General features: G+C 54.3%; 4 protein-coding genes across 5 annotated transcripts; 2 read left to right on the top strand and 2 right to left on the bottom strand.

Moving 5' to 3' along the window:
- Positions 1 to 5,273: 5,273 nt before the first annotated feature.
- Positions 5,274 to 13,993, top strand: FOSL1 (FOS like 1, AP-1 transcription factor subunit). The gene is made up of 4 exons (XM_052661757.1): positions 5,274 to 5,548; positions 7,765 to 7,962; positions 10,206 to 10,313; positions 10,730 to 13,993. The coding sequence occupies exons 1-4, from the start codon at positions 5,459 to 5,461 to the stop codon at positions 11,147 to 11,149; spliced, it is 816 nt and encodes a 271-aa protein (XP_052517717.1). The 5' UTR covers positions 5,274 to 5,458; the 3' UTR covers positions 11,150 to 13,993.
- CCDC85B (coiled-coil domain containing 85B) lies at positions 12,342 to 13,371 on the bottom strand. The gene has a single exon (XM_052661758.1). The coding sequence runs from the start codon at positions 13,220 to 13,222 to the stop codon at positions 12,614 to 12,616; it is 609 nt and encodes a 202-aa protein (XP_052517718.1). The 5' UTR covers positions 13,223 to 13,371; the 3' UTR covers positions 12,342 to 12,613.
- A 1,723-nt stretch (positions 13,994 to 15,716) lies between the features above and the next one.
- On the top strand, positions 15,717 to 19,766 carry FIBP (FGF1 intracellular binding protein). Of its 2 annotated transcripts, none has more exons than XM_052661878.1 (10): positions 15,717 to 15,888; positions 16,090 to 16,288; positions 16,492 to 16,618; positions 17,542 to 17,642; positions 18,136 to 18,290; positions 18,561 to 18,669; positions 18,747 to 18,810; positions 19,046 to 19,132; positions 19,219 to 19,316; positions 19,644 to 19,766. In XM_052661878.1, the coding sequence occupies exons 1-10, from the start codon at positions 15,804 to 15,806 to the stop codon at positions 19,711 to 19,713; spliced, it is 1,095 nt and encodes a 364-aa protein (XP_052517838.1). In that variant the 5' UTR covers positions 15,717 to 15,803; the 3' UTR covers positions 19,714 to 19,766. The 2 variants fall into 2 exon arrangements, with proteins under 2 accessions (XP_052517838.1, XP_052517839.1); XM_052661879.1 differs by having other exon boundaries at positions 15,718 to 15,888; positions 18,136 to 18,269.
- Positions 19,767 to 20,030: 264 nt separating this feature from the next.
- Positions 20,031 to 23,337, bottom strand: CTSW (cathepsin W). Its single transcript, XM_052662246.1, has 10 exons — positions 23,251 to 23,337; positions 22,894 to 22,978; positions 21,983 to 22,096; positions 21,461 to 21,612; positions 21,235 to 21,331; positions 21,064 to 21,144; positions 20,836 to 20,961; positions 20,575 to 20,639; positions 20,281 to 20,490; positions 20,031 to 20,199 (listed from the first exon to the last, which is right to left on the bottom strand). The coding sequence occupies exons 1-10, from the start codon at positions 23,335 to 23,337 to the stop codon at positions 20,089 to 20,091; spliced, it is 1,128 nt and encodes a 375-aa protein (XP_052518206.1). The 3' UTR covers positions 20,031 to 20,088.
- Positions 23,338 to 26,782: the final 3,445 nt, after the last annotated feature.

The raw sequence follows: 26,782 nt of genomic DNA, 5'->3' as shown, positions 1-26,782 counted from the left end.
ATGTACAGACTTCCTGGTGATCCAGTGGTGAGGACTCGACACTACCACTGCAGGGGACGTGGGTTCGATCCCTGATCGGGGAACTAAGATCTCGCATGAGTTTGGGCATGACTTCAAAATAAAAAAGAATGCTCACAGAAGTCTTATTCATAAAAGCCCAAACTCAGAAAGCCCTCAATATCAGCAGAAGGAGAATGGAGAGGACTATGGGATAGTTATGCAATAGAATACTACACAGTAATGGAAAAGACCAAGCTACTGCTTGACCCAACAATGTAAATGAATCCCTCAGATTCATAGATTGGACACTGAAAGCATGAGCAATGAAAGGAAAAACAGATAAATTGGACTTAAAAAAATTATAAAAACCTTTTGTGTATCAAAGTACATCATGAGGAACGTGAAAAGACAACCTACAGAATGGGTGAAAATATTTGCAAATCATGTATCTGATAAGTGTTTGGTAGCCAGAATAAAAAAGGACTCATATAATTCAACAACAAAAAGAAAAAAGAAAATTAAAAATAGCAAAGGATCTAAGTAGACATTTGTCCAAAAAAATATATACAAATGGCCAAGAAGCATATGAAAAGATGTTCACTGGTCATTAAGGAACACGAGTGGCTGTTAAGAAAATGAAAATCAAGACACAATAAGATACCACCACTTCACACACTCTAGGATGTATTTTAAATACAGAAAATAATATGTTGGCAAGAATGCAGAAAAATTAGAACCCTCAGGCACTGCTGGTAAGAATGTAAAATGGTACAAGCACTTTGTAAAACACTGAGACTGTTCCTCACAAGATTACCCAGAAAATTACCATTGTTGTTATTCAGTCACTAAGTTGTGTCTGACTCTTTGAAACCCCGTGGACTGCAGCACACCAGACTTCCCTGTCCTTTACTATCTCCTGGAGTTTGCTCAAATTCATATCCATTAAGTTGGTGATGCTATCTAACCATCTCATCCTCTGTCATCCCCTTCTCTTCCTGCCTTCAATCTTTCCCAGCATCAGGGTCTTTTCCAATGAGTCAGCTCTTCATATCAGGTGGCCAAAGTACTGGAGCTTCAGCTTCAGCATCAGTCCTTCCAATGAATATTCAGGATTGATTTCTTTTAGGATTGACTGGTCTGACCCCCTTGCTTCCCAAGGGACTCTCAAGAGTCTTCTCCAACACTACAATTAGAAAGCACCAGTTCTTCAGTGCTCGGACTTCTTTATGTCCAACTCTCATATCCATAATGACTACTGGAAAAACCATAGCTTTGACCATATGCACCTTTGTCGGCAAAGCAATGTCTGCTTTTTAATACGTTGTCTAGGTTTGTCATAGCTTTCCTTCCAAGGAGCAAATATCTTTTAATTTCATGGCTACAGTCACCATCTGCAGTGATTTTGGAGCCCAAGAAAATAAAATCTGTCAAGCTTCTACTTTGTCCCCTTTAGTTCACCAGGAAGTAATGGAACCAGATGCCATGGTCTTAGTGTTTTGAATGTTGAGTTTTAAGCCAGCTTTTCCACTCTCCTCTTTCACCTTCATCAAGAAGCTCTTCAATTCCTCTTCACTTTCTGCCATTAGAATGGTATCATCTGCATATCTGAGGTTATTGATATTTCTCCTGGCAATCTTGATTCCAGCCTGTGCTTTATCCAGTCTGGCATTTTCCATGATGTACTCTGCATGTAAGTTAAATAAATGGATGACAATATGCAGCCTGGTCATACTCCTTTCCCAATTTTGAACCAGTCAGTTGTTCCATGTAAGGTTCTAACTGTAGCTTCTTGACCCACATACAGATTTCTCAGGAGACAAGTAAGGTGGTCTGGTATTTCCATCTCTTTAAGAATTTTCCACAGTTTGTTGTGATCCATACAGTTACCATATGACCCAGAAATTCCACTGTTAGGTATATTCCCAAGATAAATGGAAACATATGTCCACACGAAAGTTTGTACACAAATGTCCATAGAAGCATTATTCATAATAGCCAGAAAGTAAAAACAACCCAATTCCACCAACTGATGAATTAATAAATGGTGGTATAGCCATGTAATAGGCTATTATTCAGCCATAAAAAGGAATGAAGTGCTGATATAGCCTATAATATTGACAAGCCTGGAAAACATTATGCTAAGTAAAAGAAACCAGACACAAAAGGTCACAAACTGTATAATTTCTTTTATATGAAGTGTCCAGAACAGGCAAATCTGTAGCGATAGACAGCAGATTAGTGTTTACCAGAGGATGGGAGCATGGTTACCAGGGAATTGGGAGCCATTACTCAATGGGCTTCTTACGTGGTTTAGCAGGGAAGAATCCACCTCCCAACGCAGGCAGACATGCAGGTAGATGCAGATGTGGGTTTGATCCCTGGGTCAGGAAGATCCCTTGGAGGAGGAAGTGGCAACCCACTCCAATATTCTTGCCTGGGGAATCCCATGAACAGAGGAGGGTGATGGACTACAGTCCATGGGGTCGCAAAGAGTCAGACATGACTGAGCGCTAGCCCTTAATGGACGTGGAGTGTTTTAAATCTGGAACGATTTTGAAAGTTTTGAAACTAGAGAGGAGTGGTGGTTGCACAATCTCGTGCAGGCACAAAATCCCACTCAAGTGTATGCTTTAAAATGGATAATTGTATGTTATCTGAATTTCACCTCAATTTAAAAAAAGTAAACTTCAGTGTAAGAAGTGAATGGAAACTGGAAAACATAAACATCACCTCAGTGCCCTGGGGACACTGACAGAACCTACTGGGTGCGGAACAGCCTCATCCACTACCTCCTTTTGCCTCACTGCAGCCCCAGGAGGTGGGGACTGTCTGGGGCTCAGAGAGGGAAACTGATCGAGCCAGGCTCACACAGCTGCCAAAGGACAAGGCCTGGGTCTCTCAGACCTCCCAGCCCCCAGACTCCTGAAATCACTGTGGCCCCTTGGGATTCTCACCAGGCCTCACTGGGTGGGGGCTAGTGAGGTCAAGGGCCAGGAACGTTACTGCAGCCACGAGGCAGGAGTTAGTGACTGAGAAGCTTGGAATGTGCAGCCTCTGAAAAGACCTCCTTGTGGCTCCACCGACGGTTAGAGCAGGAAGGGACTTTCAGAGCCATGTAATCATACACACACACACACACACACACACACACACACACACACATACTTGAGACCTGAGCCCCTGCTCAGTCACTGTCCCAGGCTGTGTTTCTGGAGCCAGCAGACAAATGCAGTCAAGGCTGACCTTTGTTAGGCTTCCCATGTGCCACCACTGTCTGCCTCTGTCACTCTGACCTGTCCTGCTTGGGCTCAGCCAAGGATTTCAGATATCAGTGTGTGTGCGTGTGCACAAGTACCTTAGCATGTGATCAGAACCCCACAGCTTCCACCCATGGGGCTTTTTTTCAACATGCATTTTTTGTTTCTATTTGTCAAATTCTTACTATATACTGTACGCAGCATGGGACATTATTTGATATCTATTCTCCAACAACCCTGAGATGTTTATCATTTTGTAGCTATCAGATGTTCTCAGTTCACAGATGAGGCTCTGAGAGATTGTGCGCCTCACCAAGGTCATACAGCTGGCGAGTAGCCTAAGCAGAATTCGAACTCAGAACCCAGGTGTATGATTCCAGCACATACGTTCTTTTCCATGAATCACACTGCCTCTCCCCCCCACTTATGCACACATGCGTGCACATATGCATGCATGCACACTCACACACACATACACATACACACACCCATGTATTTCTCATTCTGGTAAACTGCTGGTGGTTTCTTTTCTTTTTAGACAATGACACTGAGTAGGATAAGGAAAAGGGAGAGGCAGCAGATTGGTAACCACCTTCTGAGTGCGCCTCACTTTACAGCTTACAAAGCACTTTCACATTTGGTGATCTCATTTGATCCCACAGCCGCCCCATGAGGTCAGCAGGAGGCTCAATTATTCCCACTGGGAGCAGGACTCAGAAGGAAGGTGACTTGCCCAGGGTAACAGGGACAGAAAATGGTAGCTCTGGGATTGGAAGCCTAGGGCCAAGCTGGCCTCTTGGTTCTCAGTCCTGGATACGTCCACCAACCGCGGCCTCTCTCCCTGAGGAAGGCAGTCCAGGACCCCATCTTCCTGAAATCTCCCTTCTGTGAGGACAAAATTGGAGCCAATCAAAAGGAAGCACCAGTGGAAAGCAGGACAGCCCAGCTCTCTCTCTCTCTGTAGTTGCGTGACTCCAGCAGCTCCTTACTCTGTTCAGGCCTCAGTTTCCCCATCTGCAAAATGGGGCTGATAAAGGCACCTGCCTCCCAGAGTTGTTGGTTTTTGGTTGTTGACACTTGGTCCTGGCCTCACATTCACACAGACCTTTGACATAATCTCCAAACAAGGCTGATGACAACACAGTCCTGGAAGAGCAGCTACACTATTTAAGGAAGATGGCGTTTATCAGAACACAGAACTGTGTCCAGTGGTTCAGTTGACAGGCTCTCACTACTGGTAGGGGCTCTGAATTAAAACTTGCTACAGCTCCTGAAATTATCCTGAGAGTAAGGCGATTGTATTGCATTGTATTTGTGGGTAGTTCAAAGTATTAACATGTCCTTGTAATTATTTAAAATACACATCATTTTTGTAACTCTGGTTTGTCATTTGTTCACTTTTTCGTATACCTGAACCTTAAAACAGCGCCAGTGAAGGGGACTCATGTCACGACTTGGATGGCAGTAGCATGGTTCCGGGCATGAATAAGCACCCGGCAGGCGATGATGATGGTAATACTAGTAACATCAATCACATTTATAATCCGGTGTACAGTTTCCAGACTTCTTTCACATTCTTCATTCCAACTTCCCACGCGTGGCAAGGTCGCTCTGTGATTATTTTGTCCCATTTTACGCATGCAAACACTAGGCTAGACCAAGCAGTGGGGCTGCGGGGGGGGACCGCGGTGGGGGAGGGGGGGTGGCGGCGAAGGCTAAGTCGGCTCTGGAGGGCTGGGCGGGGCTGGGCGGGGCTAGGCGGGGCGGGGCGGGGCGGGGCGGGGCGGGGCGCCCGGCTGCTCGCAGGTGCGTAGGTCCGCGGGGGAATCCTTCGCTCCACCTGGGCGCGGCGAGGAAATCGCACCATGTTTGGGCAGCTACGTCAGAGGGGGCGGGCCCGCGGCTGTCCCTGGGAGCCGCCAGATCCGCCCCTTTTCCCCACCGAGAGTCAGTCGGCTACTGGACTGTGGGAGGCGACAGAAAAGTTCAGGGCGGATTGATAAAAGGCGGCGCGTATGGAGAGGTGGAGCCTGGAGGTGACCAGAGCCCGGCGAAACGTCCGCCCTCCCCCGCCCACCCCCCCAGTAGAAGTGGTTCAGCCCGAGGACTTTTCATTCATAAAAAGAAAAGACTCCGCGAGGAGCGAGTGAGTCAGAACCGAAGCCGCCGACGCGGACCCCACAGAGCCGCCAACCCAGGGCATGTTCCGAGACTACGGGGAACCCGGACCGAGCTCCGGCGCCGGCGGTGCGTACGGCGGCCCAACGCAGGCCCCGGCCACAGGCCAGCAGGTGAGAGGAACCCGACACCTGGAGTCCACAGGTGGACAGCGCCGAGGAGAGCGCGGGCCTCTCCGGCACACTCGGGGACTGGGACCGGGAACCGGGGGAGGGACCAGGTCTCGCGGCGGCAGCGAATCCTGCCCACTCTCAGCTGTCCAAAGGCACTTTCTGCCCCACAGCTCAGCAGAGCACGCTCGGCGGGAAGAACACATCTCTGCGAGCATCGGCCCAAGCGCGCGTCCCCCTTCCCCTCTGTCCGTTGTCTCTCTGTCCCTCCGTCTCTGTTACCTCCTCTCCTCCCTCCTGTTCACCGTTAATTTCTTTGTCCCATCTGCTTCGGAAGGGGACCTCTTTGGCCCGGCATTAGTCCCAGACCCGACCGGATCAGAGAGGGTCCGATCCATCTCGGACGACATTTCCGAGGTCCGGAGTCTGAGCCGCGGCCGAGAGGTCCCCACGAACTGGCTCCCCCAGCCGGCTTGCCCGGACAGACTGGGAATCCTGGGCAGTCTGTCTGTGGTCGTCCGTGTGCCTGCCTGTTTGTCCCTCGCCACCTCATCGCCAAGTCCTCATCCCCGTCCAGCCGCAGTGGAGCTGGTGGGCTCCGGGAGACTGGCTCTTGACTCCTTTACGGGTTGGGGCGCGTGGAGGCCGCGAGGTGCCAGGACGTGCGCGGGGTCATGCAACCGGCAACTCCCGCGCCCCCGACTCTCGACACCGAACGGCGCCCGCTGCCGGTTGGGGGGACCCGGGAGGCTGCAGGTGCCCATTTCCTGTCGAGGGGCTTGAGCACGTGTCGCTAGGGGAGGGAAGGAGCGGCGTCCGTTCCGCCGAGTCACGGCGGCCGAGTCACGGTGGGTGACTCACACCGGGCGCCCCTCCCTTCCTGGCCCGGAGCGGCCCGGGCCCTGACAACGTCGGGAGCGGGAGATGCCGCCGGCTGTAGGTAGGCCGGGAACTAGGGTCATTGGGCCACTGGGCCCGCAGCGCTGAGCCGGGGACACTGCTGTCTAGACTTGCCTGGGCTTGAGGGACCTTCCCGGACGGCTGGGGGCCCACACCCAGGGCCCAGCCCCAGGGCTTGAACTCAGTTCTCCTCCGGAACACTGAGTCCCTATCTCAACCCATTCCTCACATTTCTGGCTGAAAGAATCGTAGCAGCGCATATTGTGCAGTCTTGCATTGTGCTGGGCACTTTCCACCTCATTTTTTACCTTGTCTCACAGAATCTAAGACCCCATTGATTTTAAAACCTGTTATTTTGTGCCACTATTTTTTTTTTTAAATTTGTCAATTAAACTGTGACCTCAGAGCTACTGAAGGGTACCTCTTGGCATCAGGGAAATGATCCTCACCTATAACAATATTAAAAACAAGGAAATTGAGGCATATTGAGGATAAATAATTTACCCTGACAGCCAGTAAATGGCTGAGCTAAGATCAGAACTGGGCTAGCTTGAACCCAGAGCAGTGGCTCTTGCCTACCATGGCCCCTGTATTTTGGGTACCTGCCACTTGCCAGGCTCTGTTGCCCACACATTCTCTTACCTGATTCTCATAGTCACCCTTGAAGTTGTGCTTAGTTGCTCAGTTGTGTCTGACTTTTTTCGATCCCATGGACTGTAGCCTGCCAGGCTGCTCTGTTCATGGGATTTCCCAGGCAAGAATGCTGGAGCAGGTTGCCATTTCCTTCCCCAGGGAGTCTTCCTGGGGCTGTCATTATCTTCTTTGTGCAGATGGGACTCAAGCAGGGTGCAGGAGTTGGTAAGACCCTGACAACCTGGGCCCAAACCTCATTTCCCACTTATTGACTGTCTGTCTAGGGACAACTGTTTTCCTGTCTGAAAATGAAGATTTGTTGTTGTTTAGTCACTAAGTTGTGTCCGACTCTTTGCAACCCCATGGACTGCAGCCCACCAGGCTCCCCTGTCCATGGGATTCTCCAGGCAAGAATACTGGGGTGGGTTGCCTTTTTCTCCACCAAGTGATATCTTCCTGACTCAGGGGTCAAACCTGCATCTCCTGCATTGGCATCAGAAATGCAGGGAGATTCTTTATCGCTGAGCCACCAGGGAAGCCCTTAAAATGAAGATACCGCTGTGCAAATTATAAGGAGTCAGTATTTTTAAAGTGGCTGGGACAGCACCTGGAATTCACACTTTATTACTGGGAGCCCCTCAATTCACACAGACCTTATGCCTGGCCCTCCATGTCTTATCCCTCAGAAGTTCCACCTTGTGCCAAGCATCAACACTGTGAGTGGCAACCAGGAGCTTCAGTGGATGGTTCAGCCTCACTTCCTGGGACCCAGCAGCTACCCCAGGCCTCTGGCCTATCCCCCGTACAGTCCCCCGCAGCCCCGGCCAGGAGTCATCCGGGCCCTGGGCCCAACTCCAGGGGTACGTCGCCGGCCCTGTGAACAGGTAAGAAGCAGAGGAGCTCACGAAGGTTCTTGAGTCCACAGGGGTGCTGAGGTGCAGAAAATAAACTCTTGTCCAGAAGCAGAACACAAGCTGAGAAGGGGCGTGGAGAGAATAGGTCCACTGATTATTATTGGCCAAGACAGAAAGTGATGAGAGCCCCTGGGGAGACCCAGAGGACAATGCAGCCACTTCTGGATCAGGGAAGGCTTACTGGAGGTGGAGGCATATTAGCCTAGAAGGATGGGTAGGATTTGCATAGGGAGAAAGATGATAGAAAAGACATTCCAGGTAGAGGGGATGGCAGGAGCAGAAATGGAGGTAGAGGTGAGAACATGTAAGGTGTATATGTGGAAAGCTGTGTGGGCAGTAGAGGGGCTCCATCTGATGACAGGTACGGAGAGGGTGGGCTTATGCTGTCTCTGTTGCTGAGAAGAGAACAGAAACGGTTTCCTTCAGCTACTCTCTCAATTTCTCTAACTCATTTAATCCTCACAAAAACCCTCTTGGGAATGAACTCTGGCTTTCCCCCATTTTACAGCTAAGGAGATGAAGGCACAGAGAGATAGTCACTTGCCCAAAGTCACACAAGGAGTGAGTAATGAGACAGGACTTTCCAATTCTAAAGTCAGATCATACCCACCAAGCCACAGTGTCTCACCAGGAGGTAAGAGAAGGCTTGACGTTGAAAGAGCTAGGAACGCTTGCCTTCCAAACCAGGGTTTTTGGCTGCTCACTGCTAGTAATAAAGTCCTTAGCCAAATAAATGATTAAGAGGGTCTTTAAGGGACTGGTTCCTCTTTCCTGTCCCTGGGGCATTTCAGTATCTGAGACTGTAGTGGGTGAGGGCTGCCTCTTAATGAGTTTGCTCTGACAGCAGGGTAGAGGATGGAATGGACAGTTAGAATCCTGAGAAAGATGTGTGATTAGTCAGGGGCAGCTTTTCCAGAAAAAGAATGGCTGGCTTTTGTGACCAGGATGGAAGGAGACCATGGTGTAAGCCCCAGAGGCAAGCTCCTGGACTTCCTTCAGCCCCGTCTCTTTGATCCTGGGTACTCCTAGATGGGCTATGAATGGGCTCCTTTTCGGGAGAGGTGGTGTCCATCAGCTGGCCCCTTTCTCAGTGGTAAATAGAGTGCATCGATTTTTTAGAAGATTTATGTATTTTATTTTTTGGCTTTGGTGGATCTTCGTTGCTGCCAAGCTTTCTCTAGCTGCAGCAAGCAGGGGCTACTTTTCCTTGTGGTGTGCAGGTTTCTCATTGTGTTGGCCTCTCTTGTGGAGCACAGGCTCTAGAGCGCTGGCTCAGTAGTTGTGGTACACAGGCTTAGTTCCTCTGCAGCATGTGGGATCTTCCTGGACCAGGGATCAAACCAGTGTCCCTGGCATTGCAAAGCAGATTCTTAACCACTGGACCACCAGGGAACCACTGGGGACCACTCTGGACCCCAGAGGGCATGGATTTTAATTTCTGCTCTGTAACCACAAACAAGTTATTCATCATCCCTGGCCTTTGGCTCCTTACAAGAGAAGCTGGGTTAAGGATTCATGTAAAGCACTTAGCTGGCACACAGTAGATTCCCAATAAATAACTACATAGAAGCTCTCATTAGCCCCTCTTAGTGCTTACAGCCTCTGGGGAAAAGGAGGTTTGGTTATCGAGTGACTGAAAAGAATGAGGTTCCTTTGAAAAAGAGTGGCTGCAACAGCCACTTATAGCTGTGGAATGAAAGAAGACTTCCAGAAAGGGTCATGGTGGCCTGAGGGATCTCAGTTGAGTCCTGGGAGAGGAGGCTTAGGATTTATAGAGGAACAGGGAGGACATTGTCCATGGGGTCGCTAAGAGTCAGACACGACTGAGCGACTTCACTTTCACTTTTCACTTTCATGCATTGGAGAAGGAAATGGCAACCCACTCCAGTGTTCTTGCCTGGAGAATCCCAGGGACGGAGGAGCCTGGTGGGCTGCCGTCTATGGGATTGCACAGAGTCGGACACAACCGACACGACTTAGCAGCAGCAGCAGCAGCAGCAGCAGCAGCAGCAGCAGGGAAGACGTTCCTAGAGGAATCATAGGAAGCAAAAGCGGGGAGCGAGGAGGAAATTTGACTAATCCAAGTTTACTAAATACGGAACCGGTCAGGTTGGGGAGGTCCCCAGAGTGCAATCGGAGGACCCGCCAGGGTCCTACCACTGGGCCGGCAGCACAAAGTCCACCTCACTACTCTGCAACCCTCCTTCCCCCAGATCAGCCCCGAGGAGGAGGAACGCCGTCGAGTGAGGCGGGAGAGGAACAAGCTAGCCGCGGCCAAGTGTAGGAACCGGAGGAAAGAACTGACCGACTTCCTGCAGGCGGTGAGCACCAGCAAGTGCAGAGGGTGCCCTGGTCCTGGCCCACCCAACCTCAGAGGGTCCCCAGTTCCCAAGGGCCGCAGGGGGCGCCTTTAGATACATCCCCTCCCCCAAGCTCCCCGTTGGAGTGGCACTGCGACCAGGAAAAAGTGGTTAAAAATTAGTTGCAGCGTGTCTCGCTCTGAACACAGCAGAGCTGAAGCAGGCCGGACAATACCCTTCGAAGGTGCCCGCGAGCCTGATGGGAATCGTGCCCATTTTCTCCCATGGGCTCATGGGAATTGTAGTCCAGACTTGATGGAGACTCTCTACTCCCCCCAGCCTCCCCTCCCCCCCGCCCCAACCTGCCAATCACTACCACCTCGGGAGGCTCTGCGACATTCAGCCCTCTTCTTGACTCCTTTCCTTATCGTCCACAGGAGACCGACAAACTGGAGGATGAGAAATCTGGACTGCAGCGAGAAATTGAGGAGCTGCAGAAGCAGAAGGAGCGCCTGGAGCTGGTGCTTGAAGCCCACCGCCCCATCTGCAAAATCCCAGAAGGGGCCAAAGAGAGCGAAACCAGCTGCACAGGTGGTGCCAGCGGCACCAGCAGCCCGCCAGGCCCCTCCCGCCCTGTGCCATGTATCTCTCTTTCTCCAGGGCCTGTACTTGAACCCGAAGCATTGCACACTCCCACGCTCATGACCACACCCTCCCTGACTCCTTTCACCCCCAGTCTGGTCTTCACCTACCCCAGCACGCCAGAGCCCTGTGCCTCAGCCCATCGCAAGAGTAGCAGCAGCAGTGGGGACCCCTCTTCTGATCCCCTGGGCTCCCCAACCCTCTTGGCCTTATGAGGTACCCCAGCTCCCCCTCCCTGTGGGTGCCACCCTAACCAGTATTTCCCTGCTCATTGGTCCAGCTGGCCTGGATCATATCCCATGTTCAACCCCAGCAGATTCTTCTCCATCCCTCCAGACAAGACTGAGCATATTTTGCTTCCTAGTAGAGCCAAAGCTGCCCACTGGTTCTCCAGAGCTGGCCTCTAGCACAATTTGCACTAAATCCGAGACAAAATAGTTCCCATTTGTTGGAGAAAATTCCAGGCAGCTCCCAAGGGACTTTGTAGATTCTGAGGTCCTCTGGAGCCCTAATCCTCTGCAGATCACCCCTATGGTCTTCATCATCTCTTCCTGTGATCCACCCAACCCTACCCCTGACAGAAGATGATACTCTACCAGCCTAGAACACTAACTCACCTAGCCCCACTGCCAGCAGCACCAGGTTATTGAACCAGGACACTCTGCCAGCGCCTCCTAAAAGGAACGGCTCAGGAGAGTGCCAGAGCTGACCTGCAGCCTCCAGCTCTGAGAAGACTTTAGCTCCAAGCCTCCACAGTGTGGGCAGCTGCTATTTATTTTCCTAAAAAGAGTATTTTTATACAAACCTGCCAAAATGGAATAAAAGGCTTGAAGCTCTAGCCTGCTCTCGTTGGACCCAGAGGCTAAAGGGAGACCATTTGGAACCAGAAGCCTCAGGCTCCCATTTCAGCTCCACCAACTCACTACCTGACCTTGGACAAAATGGTATTTCTGGACCTCCTCGATTTTCTTATCTGACAAATGAGGCTACATCTGTTCTGCCTCATCTCCAGGACTGAGAAGAGGAAGAGAAGTGCTGTGAGGTGCCAAGCCAAGAGGATTATCCTCCTTCCGGTGGGGGACCCACAGTGCTCCGGCGTGTGCCACCGGAGGGCGCTGTTAGGCCCCTTCCAGCCTCTCGAGAGGCGGCTGAGTGGGTTTTAGGCCCCCAGCACCTGCTTCCTGCCCCATTGTCTTGGACAGGAAGGAACCGGGAAGGGAGCTGGAGCCACTTCTGGGGCCGGATCACGGCCTGTCCTGGGGCCTGATGGGGGGAGCCAATGGCTCACCACTGTCCCACATCCCGCCCCAGGACCGAGGTAATGGGGGAGTCAGCCACCTTAGTTCTACAGTCCCTGCAGATGGGAATGGTACCCCCCAATGGTCCCTGCCCTTGTCTCAACTCCGGCGATTTCCAAACAGACGCGCCCGGGCCATGGGCTCTGCTTCCGCCTCAGTTTATTAGCCTCCACCCAGCCCCCAGTAAGTCCCACCACTCCAGCCTCCAGTCCCCCTACTGCCCCGCCAGCGAGAGCCAGGGGCCTTCCTCAGTGTTAGGGTTTCTAAGTCCATTCCATCGGCCCTTCGTGCGCAGCCGGGGCGGCGTCCGGGTCCCCAGGTCCACCGCAGTCTCGTCGCTTGAGGAGCAATCCGGGTGGGCGTCGGCGGGAAGCTGTGCCCTCAATCATCTGGGGAGCAGGCCAGGGGCAACTGATCGGGGCTGCCCACGCTGCCGGTACTGGAGCTTCCATCGCCCAGGTCACGAGGACCGCAGGGGGGCAAGGCCAGCTCGGGTGTCGGCCCAGCGCCAGAGCCCCCCGAGACGCCGGAGCCGCCTCGGGGACCCCACTCTTCGCCCAGCGCCAGACAGAGCTCCTTGAGCGCCAGGTTCTCCCGCAGCAGCTCCTCCTGGCGGCCTTCCAGCTCGGCCAGCTTCTGCCAACAACCGCCTAGATCCTCGCGCACGGCTCGGGATGCTTGGGTCCCGAAGAGCTGCCACTGGCGCGCGGCACGCCGCCCGCGCTGGCGCTCCGAGTCCAGGAAGCAGCAGAGGTCACGCAGCTCGCGGTTCTCGGCCTGTAGGCGCCGGTTGAGCTGCTTGAGCTCGCGGATCTCGCCCAGGTGACCCTGTAGCTGCCGATTCACCTCCTGCATGAGGCGGCCGCGCTGCACCAGAGCCGCCAGGCGCGCCGCCTCCTCCCGCCGCAGGCGCCGCACCAGCTCCTCCTTGCCCAGAGCCGCCATCTCTTCATCCGTCAGCTCCTCCAGGCCACCCGTCTCGGCCTCCATGGCTGCCTAAGCCTCTGGAGCATCGCCTGCCCGCCGCCGCGGCCCAGGAGCCCCACGACGACCTCCCCGCCGCTGGGGCTCAGGCACCCGCTCAGTGGACAAGCTGTGGCGGAGCTAGCGTAGGATGCAGCGCCCGCGAGGGGGCGGGCACGCGGCGGGGCGCGCGCCGGGGAGGGGCCCCATGACGTCAAGGACAAACAGCCAATCCGGGCTAGCGCCCTCGGAAAGGGGCGGGGTCCAGGCTCCCAAATGAAGCCCTTCCCCGCCCACTTCGGACCGCGGTGTTTCTGATGCTCTCTGACTCTGCGTATCCGTGTCCCCGTCCTCGGTGCCAGTGAGCCCTAAACTAGGCGCTTCGTACCTTCCAGTTCTAAACCGCATCAAGCTCGAGCCCAGGCCTCTCGGCTCCCACTGAGAACAAAGATTCCAGTGTCGACCCGCGACTCTTCCACCCACCCTCTGACAAAATCCAGACGGATCGCCTTTCCATCCTTCCTAGCTTTGCTCGAACTGTAGAGTCTCGACTCACTGAGCACCGCTTTCAGTCCTTGGAAACTGAAGTCCAAACGTCCTGGCTCACATCATCAGCCTACTCTGAGCACAGACCGTTTCCTGTCCGGTGGGAGGGGCATACACGGATCTGTTTGTTCAGTAAACTTTTATTGTGTGTAAGGGCTATGCAGAAATAAACTTGAGTCATATCCTTATACTGTCCTTAAAGAGGTCTGGATCTGGCAGAGGCGACAAGCTGCGATGAAGAAGCAAATGGAAGAAGACCACATTTTGAGGGGCTGCCCCCACCCACAAAGTGCGTGCTAAGTCGCCTCAGACGTGTCAGATTCTGCGACTCTACGGACTGTAGCCTGGCAGGCTCCTCTGTCCATGGGGATTCTCGAGGCAAGAATACTGGAGTGGGGTGCCATGCCCTCCTTCAGGGGAGCCTCCCGACCTAGGGATGGAACCCACATCTCATGTCTCCTGCATTGGCAGGCAGGTTCTAAGGCCACTTGGGAAGCTTTCCCCAAAGAGGTGCTACCTGAGGGACCCTGAAAGATGTATAGGACTTTGGCGAGTCATGAGAGAGCTATTTGAGGAAGAGAGAATAGCACGATGAAAGTCTGGGGACTGAAAGAGCCTCCATGCTTTAGGAACAGCCAGAGTAAACTGGTTTTTCGTGTTTGTTTTGGAAAGGCAGTTCTTAGAGAAAGTGGTAAGAGAGGAAGGCAACAATGGCAGTCAGAAGCCAAATTCTTAAGGGCTTTAAATACTAAGATGGAGCATTTACACAGACCGGTAAGGAGTTCAGCAGGGGAGTAACATTTTTGAAAATACATTTTTAAAAAAGGTTGATTGGGCTGCTCTGTGTGGGATGGACCACAGGGAGGGGATGGACCACAGGGAGGGGATGTAGGCAGAAAGATTACTGAGAACAATGTGTCAGTGGGCAAGGAGAGCTATGCAGAAGGACTGGGCTTGGACACGGCAGTGGGGGTGGAGAGGACAAAACAGATACTAGAAATATTCAGGAGGCAAATCGGCAGACTTGAATGTGGAGAGGGAAGAGTCTGGGAGAAAGCCCAGGTTTCTGGTATGAGAACAGGGTGGATGTAGGGGCTGTTCCTGAGATAGGAACCCGGTGGGGGGTGGGGTGCGAGGTGTGTGTGGGGGGTGGTGGGAACAGATAAGGAAACCAACAGGTCTGGCTGTGGGGAACAGAGTGGAAAGAGTTACAGATTGGTGGATGTGGACTTCCAGACAGAGCTCTAAGCTGTATCAGGGAGATCATTAGTTGGAGGGGTGGCGGTGGGGCGGTTGGCTTAAAACCATGGGAGTAGGTACCCCATGTTCAGGAGAGGGGCTCATCTGCAGGATGGACTCAGGGGCCCTCAGCAAGGGCCCTTGAAGACGGGCCAGACAACTTTTTTTGCATAAAAAAGATTCAGGATAGAGCCCTGTTGTTTAGTCCCTCAGTCGTGTCTGACTCTTTCACGACCCCAAGGACTGCCCAGGCAAGAATACTGGAGTGGGTAGCTATTTCCTTCTCCAGGGGATCTTCCCGATCCAAGGGTCGAACTAGCATCTCCTGTATTGGCGGGTGGATTTTTTATCGCTGAGCCACCAAGGAACCCCATAGAGCCCTGTGGAGCTCCTACATTCAGGATACAGGTCAAAGTAGTGGGGCTCCCCGCAAAAGGGCACAGAACAACCAGGAGGATTTGAGGGTGAAGGTTGCCGGGACAGGGGCAACTAGCCAGAGGCCTTGGCTCTGGATGCCCTCCTGCAAACCCGGCCGGCGTGAGGGTGGGGTGGGCTGGGCTGGGCTGAGCTGGGCTTGGAACCGAGAAACCCGAGACTCCCCCTCCCGCTGGGAGGAGGGGCTACCCAACCGTCTCCGCCTCAGCCTCTTTCCTCGCGGCTCCTGCCCAGACTAGCTCTGTCCCGGAAGTGGTCCTCTTCTGGCTCCGGGTGCCGGGAGACGAATGTCAGTGCTCCCGGAAGTGGCCCGGCGGCGGCGCGCCGGGCCCGGGCAGTGCTCGCTCCTGCTGGGGCGCTGCGGTAGCGCCCGGGTCCGGGCGTCGCCATGACCAGCGAGCTGGACATCTTCGTGGGGAACACGACCCTCATCGACGAGGACGTGTATCGCCTTTGGCTGGACGGTTATTCGGGTCTGTGGGGGGCTGACTGGGGTAGCCAGTCTGGCGGAGCGGTTGTTTTGGATGGGAGAGGGGGCCGAACCAGGACTAGGCATCCTATAGGGCAGTGGGCAGAGGCCTGGGAGTATGAAATGCCTGGGGCTCGGGGCTGAAATCCCTGAAGAACCTCTAGGGCCGGCGGGGCGGGGCCTGATGCCAGCGCTCGCTTCCCAGTGAGCGACGCGGTGGCTCTGAGGGTGCGCTCGGGAATTCTGGAGCAGACCGGCGCCACAGCAGCGGTGCTGCAGAGCGACACCATGGACCACTACCGGACTTTCCACATGCTCGAGCGCCTGCTCCACGCGCCGCCCAAGCTGCTTCACCAGCTCATTTTCCAGATCCCGCCTTCTCGACAGGCGCTGCTCGTTGAGAGGTGCTCACCTGGCGGGTGGTGGGGACGCCAACCAGTCTGGCCATGTATCCATTTTGCAGGCTGACGATGAGGCCCGGGGACGGTCGGGACTTACCCAAGCCGGGAGAAAGTTGAGAGCAGAAGGGGCCAAACCCAGGTCCTGCCAGCTCTCCTCTCCCCTCTTTTTATGGAAAGTCAGTAGTGTCGTCCCCAACTCCCCACAGGTATTATGCCTTTGACGAGGCCTTCGTGCGGGAGGTGCTGGGCAAAAAGCTGTCCAAGGGCACCAAGAAAGACCTGGATGATATCAGCACCAAAACAGGCATCACCCTCAAGAGCTGCCGGAGACAGGTGGGCACTGCACCCGTCTGCAGCCCGCCCCTCTGCGCCATCCCTTTGGTTCCTGCCTCACCTCCACCCCACTCCAACACTTCTGTGGCAGTGCCTTCATTTGCACTCTCCTCTCTTTTTGCCCCTTCCAAGCCATCCCCTACTCTTGAGCCAGAGTGACCTCTCAGAAGCCTACATTTTTACCTTAGCTTTCTTCTGCTCACGAACTTTGAATGGCTCCCATTCTTTCCTATAGCAGCCACATTCCTTGGTCTTGACCTTCAGACCCTCCTATCATCCTGTCCCTGCCTCCTTCTCTAGACTCCCCAGCCCCTGGCTTTCTTTTGCTCATCTGCCCCTACCTGTATTATTTTTCCAAGGTATTATTTTAGGACATATATACCCCTTGAAATCTAAGGCAGGGTCAGGGGTTGAGGGGGGTGGTCATATACCACCTTCTCCAAAAGCCTTGCCAGTGGTGCCAGGAAGAAGTAACCCTTCTAGTGGGCCTTTAGCATTTTCCTCTGTGACTCCTGTGAGCTCCCCAAGATGGCTTAGTATTTGCTCTTTTTCGAGTTCCTAGGGCTTAGCTAGGAAGGCCATTTTCAGCACAAACTAGTGAAGAACTAGAGAGCATGATGCTAAAATAGGGGTGAATTTATTGATGAGTGAGTAAACATTTATCCAAGGCAAGATGGTAGAAGCTGGTGAACATTTGGGGAATTGATAAGAGATATTAATAATTAATGGGGCTTTCCAGGTGGCATATTGGTAAAGAATCCACCTGCCAATGCAGGAGGTTAATAGTTTGTTGAAGCAATAACAAATACTCCATCAGTGTCTGGTGATTGGATAGGTGGGTCAGTGACAGAGAGATGCTCACCAAACAGTTTATTGGGTGAGCAACCTGACCAGTCCTTCCTCCTCCTCTAACTGCCCTGCAGTTTGACAACTTTAAGCGCGTCTTCAAGGTGGTGGAGGAAATGCGGGGCTCCCTGGTGGATAACATCCAGCAGCACTTCCTCCTGTCCGATCGGCTGGCCAGGTGAGGGGACAACTGCCTCCCCCTCCTGCACACTCCTACCTTGTGCCCTGAAGCGGACCTTTATTTTCTGCCCCAACCCACATGACCTCCATGCTGTAGGGGGGGCAATGGTTATCCCTCTCTTGGGCTGTACTTCGGTTCAGACTGGCCTGGGTTCAAATCCTAGCCTGGCCATTCACCAGCTGGACTGTTGTGAGGTGCCATGGGTAAAGCTCATGATGACACAGCCCTTGGGGCTTAGTAAGTACTCAGTAAATGGTCGCTGTTACCCTGTGGTCTCCCACCGTGTCCCTTAGGAGACCCAGGCTGAAACCTTCTCTTTGCCCAGAGGAGGAGGCCCAGAGAGATGTGACTTGAAACCCGTCACACAGTGAATTAGGGTAGAGAGAGGCCAGAACACGGAGGTCCCGCTGATGTTGTAGCTGAGAGCTGCTTGGTAAGAAGGAATTTCAAGCCTTGATGGACACCCCACCCCCCGCTCCCCACCCCGCAGGGACTATGCAGCCATCGTCTTCTTTGCCAACAATCGCTTTGAGACAGGGAAGAAAAAACTGCAGTATCTGAGCTTTGGGGACTTTGCCTTCTGTGCTGAGCTCATGATCCAGAACTGGACCCTCGGAGCCGTCGGTGAGGCCCCCACTGACCCAGGTGCAGGCCCCGGTTCCCAGCAGCCTTTCTTCTTCAGGGCCCCTGCCCAGCCGCTTCTGCTCATGGCCCAGCGCCGCCACACACAGCTTCTCTGCAGACAAGGGACCCACAGCGTCTCTCTGGCTTGGGGCCAGTCCTTCCAGCTCTCTCACACCCAGCGTGCTCTTTTGTCTTGTGGGATGCCATGAAGTGGTAGGGGGGAAGGCTCAGGTTATCACAGGAGGCATTTTTTAATCTCGCACCTCAATTCCCTTCATGGGCCTCACTTAGACTCCCAGGTGGATGACATGGACATGGACTTAGACAAGGAGTTTCTCCAGGACTTGAAGGAGCTCAAGGTGCTTGTGGCTGACAAGGACCTTCTAGACCTGCACAAGAGGTGACCCTAGGGGTCTGTGGGGCGGGGCCTGAGGTGGGCGCCCAGGCGGCGCGGGCCTTGACCCTATCTTCCTTCAGCCTGGTGTGCACTGCCCTCCGGGGGAAGCTTGGTGTCTTTTCGGAGATGGAAGCCAACTTCAAGGTCTGTGGCCCAGTCCAGCCTCTGTCCCTGGGGCATCTTCAGCATCCAGAGCCCTGCCCCACAGCGGCTCTACTGTTGGCCTTAGGTGGTGCTGCTGTTCCCTCTGCCTGCCCCTGGGGGGAGCCAGCTCTTAAATGCTGGGGAATTACTTGATTGAAGGAGGTGGATAGATGTGGTCTCAGCCCCCAGCCTCTCTCAGACAGCAGGCAGAACTCCCAGGCTCCCTCCCCCACAGAACCTGTCCCGGGGGCTGGTGAATGTGGCCGCCAAGCTGACCCACAATAAGGATGTCAGAGACCTGTTTGTAGACCTCGTGGAGAAGGTGAGTTGTCCTGCTGGCTGCCCTCTGACCCCATCCTGGCCTGTCCCTGGGCTGTACCAGTGCTGGATGTTACCTTGGACCCACAGTTCGTGGAACCCTGCCGCTCCGACCACTGGCCGTTGAATGACGTGCGTCTCTTCCTGAATCAGTATTCGGCTTCGGTCCACTCCCTGGATGGCTTCCGGTGAGAGATCTCAGGCTTCCTTATCGTGCTGGCCTCCTGCTGGGGCCCAGCCCTCCTGCAGACTCTGAGTTCCCTGTTCTTTGGCCCTGGGGTTGGAAGTCACTCTTGACCAGAGTCTCAGCTCCATCACTGAGAAACTGACCTGATCTTGACAAGTTCCTTTCTCTCTGTGTGCCTCCGTTCCTTCAGACATAAGCTGGGGGTGACAGCAGTAAGGCTTATAGGAATGCTGTGAGGATTAAACGAGTGAAGGTGTTGAGAGCACGTGAAGCAGGGTCATGGGGATCCAGTCAACATCAGCCAACACCCTAACTGTTACCATTGCAGGCACCAGGCGCTCTGGGACCGCTACATGGGCACCCTCCGTGGCTGCCTCCTGCGCCTCTATCATGACTGAGGCCCGTCCCCCCCCGCCCTGGCCACACTGACAATAAAGTTGCCATGACTTTGGAGGAGGCTGTGAGTGGGTACACACATGGGTCCGCGCATGGATGTGTGTGCCCGTTGCACACGTACATCTCTGAGTGTCACTGTGTATGAGGATGTATGTGTCTGTTGACCCCACAGGGACAAGGACATGTCAGAGAACAGTATCTACTCGCTCCCCATCCATTTCCCCACCCCAGCCGTGTCCACTCCAAAGACAGGGGTCTTGTCTTGCTTTATTCAATCCCCAGCAAGAATACTGGGAGACTAGGCAAAAACCTTGGGGCAGGTGGCAGGGAAAGGTAATTGGCACAGCAGGAGAGAGCCAAGGGGCAGCCAGGCAGCCTCAGGGAGGGCAAGAGACTTGTTGCTTCTTCTTAGGTATGTCCACTCTGGCAGTGACCGGGTACTTGGTGATGCCGCAGGTGTTACTCCCTCGATGCAGCCGGAAATAGCCCTAAGAAGTTAGGGCCCATCAGCGCCAGACAGCGGGGAGAGGTCTGTCCTGCCCTGTCTGCCCCCAGTAGACCACACTCACCTCCTCACCCCAGTGAGGCCCCCAGGAGTTCTTCAGGGTCCAGTATGCCATGGAGCGGCGAGGGCGAGTGTAGGATCCGAACGAGGCCGCCTTCCCCTGCCTCCCCTCCACCGACTTGGTTTTACCAAAACCCACCAGCAGGACAGAATGATCCACGTGTCTGGGGTCACAGGTGGTAGGTGTGGCCTTGATCACACCCTTCTGGTATTGCTGCAGGGGCAGAGAGGCCGAGTCTGAGGCCACCTCCCCTATATACACCCCTCCCCCCCGGCCCCACTCCCTACCTTATCTCACCTGCAGTAGCTTCACATTGATGGTCACGGTGATGGGGCCTTGGGTGGCCAAGTGCCTGGCGATGCCTGGGGGTGGAAGGTGCCATCTAGCCCTGCTGCTCCTTCATCCCCTGCTCTTGGCTCATGGGCATCTCTATCTATCCCTTCCTCTTTCCCACCCTCTAGCCCCCGCCCCCAGAGATCCCTCTGTCTCTGTCTATAGCCCCGTCTGTCCCTGTCCATCTCCCCCCTGTGCCCGCCTGTGTCCCCATCCTGCCCGCACTCTGCTCGCCGGCCTGCAGCATTGTGAAATCCTGGATCCAGGCCACCTTCTTGTGCTTCTCAGCCAGGCACCTGTGGGTTTTGCCACTCCCATCGAATGGATAGTCCTTCTCACTGGCCAGGCCTCCTAGAGATAAGCGAGGCCCGGGAGGAGGCTCAGTTCAGCTCGGGAACAGTACCCACCCCATCCTTCCCCCGCCATGACTGCCCAGAGCAGCCAGGCACTCACTGTTGTTGAGGACAGTGAGGAACGCATCCCAGACGAAGCCACCCTTGCAGCCATTCCCACAGCGGTCACAGTCGAGCAGCTCTGGTGCCAGAAGGGACAACGTGTGTGCCCAGGCCTCAGGCACCCCCGCCTCCTTTGGCCCCCCACGCCCAGCCCTGCCCCCAGCCATACGCTGCACGGAGACCTCCACAGAGCGATTGAACTTGATGGCCCATAGGGCCTCGATGTTGCCTGCTGCTGCCATGGCCCAGCAACAGTTGCAGTTTCGCTGGTGGTGAAAGGATGGCGGTGGTGGGGGTGGGTAGACTGCAGACCCTCTCCTCCCCACCTCCCAACACCACCCCCGCCCTGGGGCTGGATTGGGCCAGGCTGCTGGGCTTGGGGTGGAGGCAGATACCTGGTTCCTGACAGGTGAGATGGTGTTAGGTTTGTTCCTCCAGTCACAGGTCGGAGGCTGTGACTCCCCCCACTCTTCAGACCCCACCTTTCTGCTCACACCTAGGGCCTCTCCAGCCACCCGGCTTCCATAAAGCTGGACAAACTCCTCCTCTGGGGACACATGGGGCCATGAAGTTCACTGTTTTGACCCCTCCCCCCCATTCTGCCTCCCACCCCAGCCATCCACATCCTGAGCCATTTGAGTCCCTGTAATGCCCTGGGAGGCAGAAAGATAAGGACCCTGAGGCCTGGAGGGAGGCCACGTTCCTTGCTGGGGTGCACAGTCCTGCACCCAGTGTCTCTGTGAGCTGGGCTACCACCCAGGCCTCCACACAGTTCCTGCCCTGATCTCAGATTCAGGGCAAACCCCCAGGCCTCTGGCCCTCGGGAGTCCCTCTGGGGAACAGAAGCCAAGTCAGCCTGGTATCTGCTGGGGAAGATCCTCTTCCCTGCCTACCACCCATTGCCAGGAGTCCAGTACCTGTGAGGTCACTGAATTGAGTCACCCCAAACTCGGCCGTGCCCAGGTCCTCCTCCTGCAGCCGCTGAGCCTTGGCCAGGTTTTGGGCGAAGATGTCCAGGCGGCGGGCGTGCTCTAGACCGAAAGGAGGTTGTCCTAGGCTGGCTCGCAAGCCCCCAGGGACAGGAAGCGGCCACCAGTTTGGCTTCCCACCCACACTCTCCCAGGTAAGCACTGGCTCCTTTCCTATGGTCCTTGCAGACCCTGCTACAGACACCTGGACCAAGGAAGTGGCTCCCCAGCCCCCCTGGGTTGGGGTTTTGTTGAAGGCAGGTAGAGAGTATCTGCCCACCTGGGGAAGAAGCCAAGTGAAAGGTCGGAAGGCTAGTGACAAAGGAAAGGTGGGTGGTCAGAGACCAACTTCCTGCCAGGTCATCTCTGTCTCTACTTCACACCTCTGGCCGCAAGTCTGTGGCTGGAACATCGCAGGGGAGGGTTGGGCAAGTCCCTGGCACAGGAAGTCGGGCTGAAAGGTGCCCACAGACCTCCCCCATGGGAGATGCGATCTAGAGGGCAGGACCAGGGCTGGCAACGCATGGGGGTGGAGAGGGAGTCCACAAAATGGGTAACCCTGGGTGCTTGCTGGATGACTAGCAGTCTCCTGCTGCTGCAGTCACAGGAAAGTGGCTCTGGACATGACCATCCTCTCAGACCAGTCAAACCCCCAACAGCTACCACCTCCCTCCAGGTTCATAGCCAAGGAGGATCTTGTCCCCGCTTGTGCATTTGGGAAACCAGGGAGTACACTCCCAGCCCTGCGTCACTGTCCTGAGTGGCTTTGGCCAAATGCATTCCCCACCCTGAGCCTGAATTTCCTTGCCTGTTAAATGAGAGCAGGGGTTTGGACTGGAGACGCACGTGCCCCGGGATACCTGCTGGATTTGGATAACTCCGGTTGTACTGCATCTGAAACAATCTGAAGACCTCTTTCAGCTCCAGTGGCTGGGGACCTGAGTCCTGGGTGGCGGTGCAGGGCCGGGGGTGGGGGGTGTAAAAAGAGCAGTGGGGAGGGGGTGAGGTGAGGAGTCATGGCTGGGACCACACCTCAGCTCCCACCCGAGCTGGGACTGGACTAGGGGAGCAGCCGGTTCACCCGCTTCTCTCCCTGTGTGGGCCTGAGCACGTGGGTCATCCCCTCAGTCTCAGTCACTCCCTCTGAGAAATAGGAACAAAGCCCTGTTTCTGCCGGGGTGAGCCCCAGGCATGGGGAGAAAGTTGGGGACACTTACCTGGCCCCTGAGGGAGCCCTTGATGCCTTGAGCCAGGCCTGCCACCAGCAGGGCCAGGAGGCAGGAGAGATGGACGGTTGGTGCCATGATGCGGCAGACTAGAGTGTCTGGGGCAGGAAACTGCAGACCAAGGTGGAGGGGCTGAGAGGGTGGAGCTGGAGAAACCACCAAAGGGAAACCAGGTCAGGAGGGGGAGGAGGACCCCCACACACATGCACAAGAGGGCTTCAGGCTTCTGTCCCGGCACGGCCCCTGCCTGCCAGTACCCCACTCCACCTGTTGTCTTTATTCAACAGAGACTCTCTGCCAACCCTGTCCTGGGCAGTCCTAAGGATGTGGAGATGAATCTGGCCTTAAGGAGACGGGAGGAGACAGATGCTAAGTGGACAGTGACAATATAGGGCCATTGGTACCTGGAGGGGGAAACGGCTATGGGAGCCACAGGCCCTAATGATGGGGGGGGTGTGAATGGTGGTCAGCAGCCCCCAGGAAGCATTCTTGCTCACCCTACTACAAAGCTCAGTCGGCTCAGGCGTCATCACCTCCATGAAGCTCGCCTATCCTGTGGTATAACCTGCAGCCCCTTGAGCCCCCAGTGTGCCTGTGTCTACTGGGCGTCCGCATCCCAGCCACCCCGGATGTGTCTGCCTTGCTTGTATCCTCAGCACCCAGGAAGGGGCCGCATGCAGAGCTGGCTGAGGGGGGATTTGCTGGCTTAGTGATTAGTCCTTTTTGTTTAACTAGAAAAGTTCAGGGTCCAGGGGACAGCAAGTGGCAGCTCCGACCTCTGTTCTTCATTCTTGTCACAGTCTGGGGACGGGGAAGAGGTATGTGAATGGGCTTCAGGAAGCAGGAAGATAGCAGGATTGGCACCTCAGACAGAGCCAGGCTGGAGGCTGAGGCCTGGGCAGGGGTGTTTAACACCTGTCACTTGTGCCTTGAAGTGGGTCCTTGGGTTCAGGGGCTCTCACATGGAGCTTCAGTCTGAGAACCAACATCCAAGACCAGAGACAGGCGAGAAAAAGAACTGGTTTTCTGGGGTTTCCATGGGGATGGGAGCCAGGGGAAGGGATCCATTCATTCATGTGCTGATTACCTCATTTCTTCGTTCATTGGGAATCTTCCCAAAGCCGTGAGGTCCCTTTTTGCTGCACAAAAGGGATCCTTTTGTGATCCCCCCCTTTTTTTAAATTTATTTATTTATTTATTTATTTTCTTTATTTTGCTTTACAATACTGTATTGGTTTTGCCATACATTGACATGGATCTGCCACAGGTGTACATGAGTTCCCAATCCTGAACCCCCCTCCCCCCTCCCACCCCATATCATCTCTCTGGATCATCCCCGTGCACCAGCCCCAAGCCTCCTGTATCCTGGATTGTGATCCCCTTTTTTGATCCTCCCAAAACACATACCATATAGTAAGCCAAGGGTCTCCCCTGGGGGAAAAAAAGAAGAGAATGATGCTGACTTTATTAAAACGCAGTAGAGGACTTCCCTGGTGGTTCAGTGGATAAGAATCTGCCTGCCCATGCAGGGAACATGGGTTCAATCCCTGGAATCCAGGAAGATGCCACATGCAGAGGGACAACTAACGCTGCAAACCTCAACTACCGAGCCTGTGCTCTAGAGCCTGGGAGCCAAAACTACTGAGCCCATGTGCTGCAACTACTGAAGCCTGTGCCCCTAAATCCTGTGCTTTGCAACAAGAGAAGCCACCTCCATGAAAAGCCTGTACACCACAAAGAAGAGAAGCCCAGCTCACTGCAACCAGAGAAAGCCCGCACGCAGCACCAGAGACCCAGCACAGCCATAAATAAATAAATAAATTGAAAAACTGCAGTAGGCAGATTATCTACAGAAGGGTACCTGGCTCCATGATTCTAGTTCCCAGTCATGTGTCCCAAGCTGGTTTTAGCCATGTATGACCTATGACTAAGGGCCCCCCGTCAGCCCCAGAGCTGGAGGTTTAAAATAACAGCGCTAGGTTCCTTCCTGCTTGCCCAGTGGTTGAGATGCAGGTTCAATTCCTGGCCTGGGAAGATCCCACAAGCTGCAGGGCAACTGAGCCCGTCAGCCACAACTATTGAGCCTATGCTCTAGAGCCTGGGAGTTGCACCTACTGAATGAAGCCTGCGTACCCTAGAGCCTGTGCTCCGCAACAAGAGAAGCCACTGCAGTGGGAAGCCCATTCACTGCAACTAGAGAAAGCCCTCCGGCAGCAGTGAAGACCCAGCACAGTCTAAATAAATTTTATGGAGGTATAATTCACATACCATAAAATTTACCATTTTAAAGTGCTTAGATAATTCAGTGATTTTTCATGAATTTGCATAACTGTGCAACCATCACCACCCATTCTCATCACCCCAAAAGAAATCCCATACCCATCAGAAGTCATTCTCACATTCTCCTCTCCCCTGGCAATCACTAACCTACTTTGTTTTTCAGATTTGCCTATTCTGGTTGTGTCATAAAAATGGAATACGTGGCCTTTTGTGTCTGGCTTCTTTCAACTGGTGTCATGTTCGAGATTCATCCATGTTGTAGCACATATCAGTACTTCATTCCTTTTTATGGCAGAATAATATTCTATCGTCATTTTTTGTTTCTCCTTTCATCAATAGATGAACATTCCTTTGGTTCTATATTTTCAACACTTATGAATATTGTTACTATGAACACTGTGTACAGATTTGTGTGTGTGTTTGGACATACGTTTTCAATCCCCCTGTGTATATACACCTAGAAGTGAAATTGCTGGGTCATGTGCTAACATTTTTGAGGAACTGCCAGACTTTTCCACAGCAGCCGCCCCATCTTACATTCCCACTCACAGTGTGAGGGTTCCAATTTCTCCATATCCTCTCCAGCACTTGTTACTGTCTTTTGGGTTTTAAAGACTTATTATTTTTAGCCTCCTCTCCCCCACCGCTGGCGGGTGGTGGTGCTGGGAAGTATTTGGACGTGGGAGGGTGCTTTGCAGTTCACACTGAATCCTGAAGGCTCATCCTAGGACCCATCGGCACGTCCTCTCCTACTCACCGGACAGGGCTGCTAATGGGGGTGACTGTGAGGATAAACAGGGGTGGGAAAGGGAACCGAGGACTCGGCATTTCCCGCACGCCGCCTGCTTCCAGGAGGGAAATCCCTGGACACGCAGCCCTTTCCCGTCTGGTCCCGCCCTGAGACGTGGGCAGGGCAAGACCCCGCCCCTTCCTGGGAGCCATCTCCGCCCAAGCCCCGCCCCTTAGGGCTCTCCCGCTGCTTCGGGAGTAGGCAGAAACCCGGGGACTGGGGGCGGGATGTGTGGGTAGCGGGGGACGCTGGCGGGAGGATGGCCAGGCAGGCGAGGGCACCGGACCCGGACCCTGGCGTCCAGCACGCCCGAGTTCAGCCCTGCCCGCCTTCTCAGGGGCTTCCATTCATTCTGGGCCAAAAGTGAATTGCCGCCCCCGCCCCAAACTGATGTAGTCTCGCGGACTGAGGTCTCGGAGGAGGTCGTTCTGGAGTGAAGGGACCGCCTGGCTG

Source organism: Budorcas taxicolor, chromosome 25 (genome assembly GCF_023091745.1).
Source record: "Budorcas taxicolor isolate Tak-1 chromosome 25, Takin1.1, whole genome shotgun sequence".
In the NCBI taxonomy this organism is placed as follows: Eukaryota; Metazoa; Chordata; class Mammalia; order Artiodactyla; family Bovidae; genus Budorcas; species Budorcas taxicolor.
This window is presented reverse-complemented; position numbering and strand designations above follow the sequence as displayed.

Excerpts from the sequence above, each read along its gene's own strand:
- FOSL1 (XM_052661757.1), top strand. The coding sequence starts at position 5,459 with ATGTTCCGAGACTACGGGGAACCCGGACCGAGCTCCGGCGCCGGCGGT. Across the intron at positions 5,549-7,764 it reads CCCCGGCCACAGGCCAGCAG|AAGTTCCACCTTGTGCCAAG; the intron begins GTGAGAGGAACC and ends CTTATCCCTCAG. Across the intron at positions 10,314-10,729 it reads TGACCGACTTCCTGCAGGCG|GAGACCGACAAACTGGAGGA; the intron begins GTGAGCACCAGC and ends TATCGTCCACAG.
- CCDC85B (XM_052661758.1), bottom strand. The coding sequence starts at position 13,222 with ATGGAGGCCGAGACGGGTGGCCTGGAGGAGCTGACGGATGAAGAGATG.
- FIBP (XM_052661878.1), top strand. The coding sequence starts at position 15,804 with ATGACCAGCGAGCTGGACATCTTCGTGGGGAACACGACCCTCATCGAC. Across the intron at positions 18,670-18,746 it reads CTTCTAGACCTGCACAAGAG|CCTGGTGTGCACTGCCCTCC; the intron begins GTGACCCTAGGG and ends ATCTTCCTTCAG. Across the intron at positions 18,811-19,045 it reads AGATGGAAGCCAACTTCAAG|AACCTGTCCCGGGGGCTGGT; the intron begins GTCTGTGGCCCA and ends CCTCCCCCACAG.
- CTSW (XM_052662246.1), bottom strand. The coding sequence starts at position 23,337 with ATGGCACCAACCGTCCATCTCTCCTGCCTCCTGGCCCTGCTGGTGGCA. Across the intron at positions 22,097-22,893 it reads GAGTTATCCAAATCCAGCAG|AGCACGCCCGCCGCCTGGAC; the intron begins GTATCCCGGGGC and ends CTTTCGGTCTAG. Across the intron at positions 20,640-20,835 it reads GCTGCAGGCCGGCGAGCAGA|GCATCGCCAGGCACTTGGCC; the intron begins GTGCGGGCAGGA and ends TTCCACCCCCAG.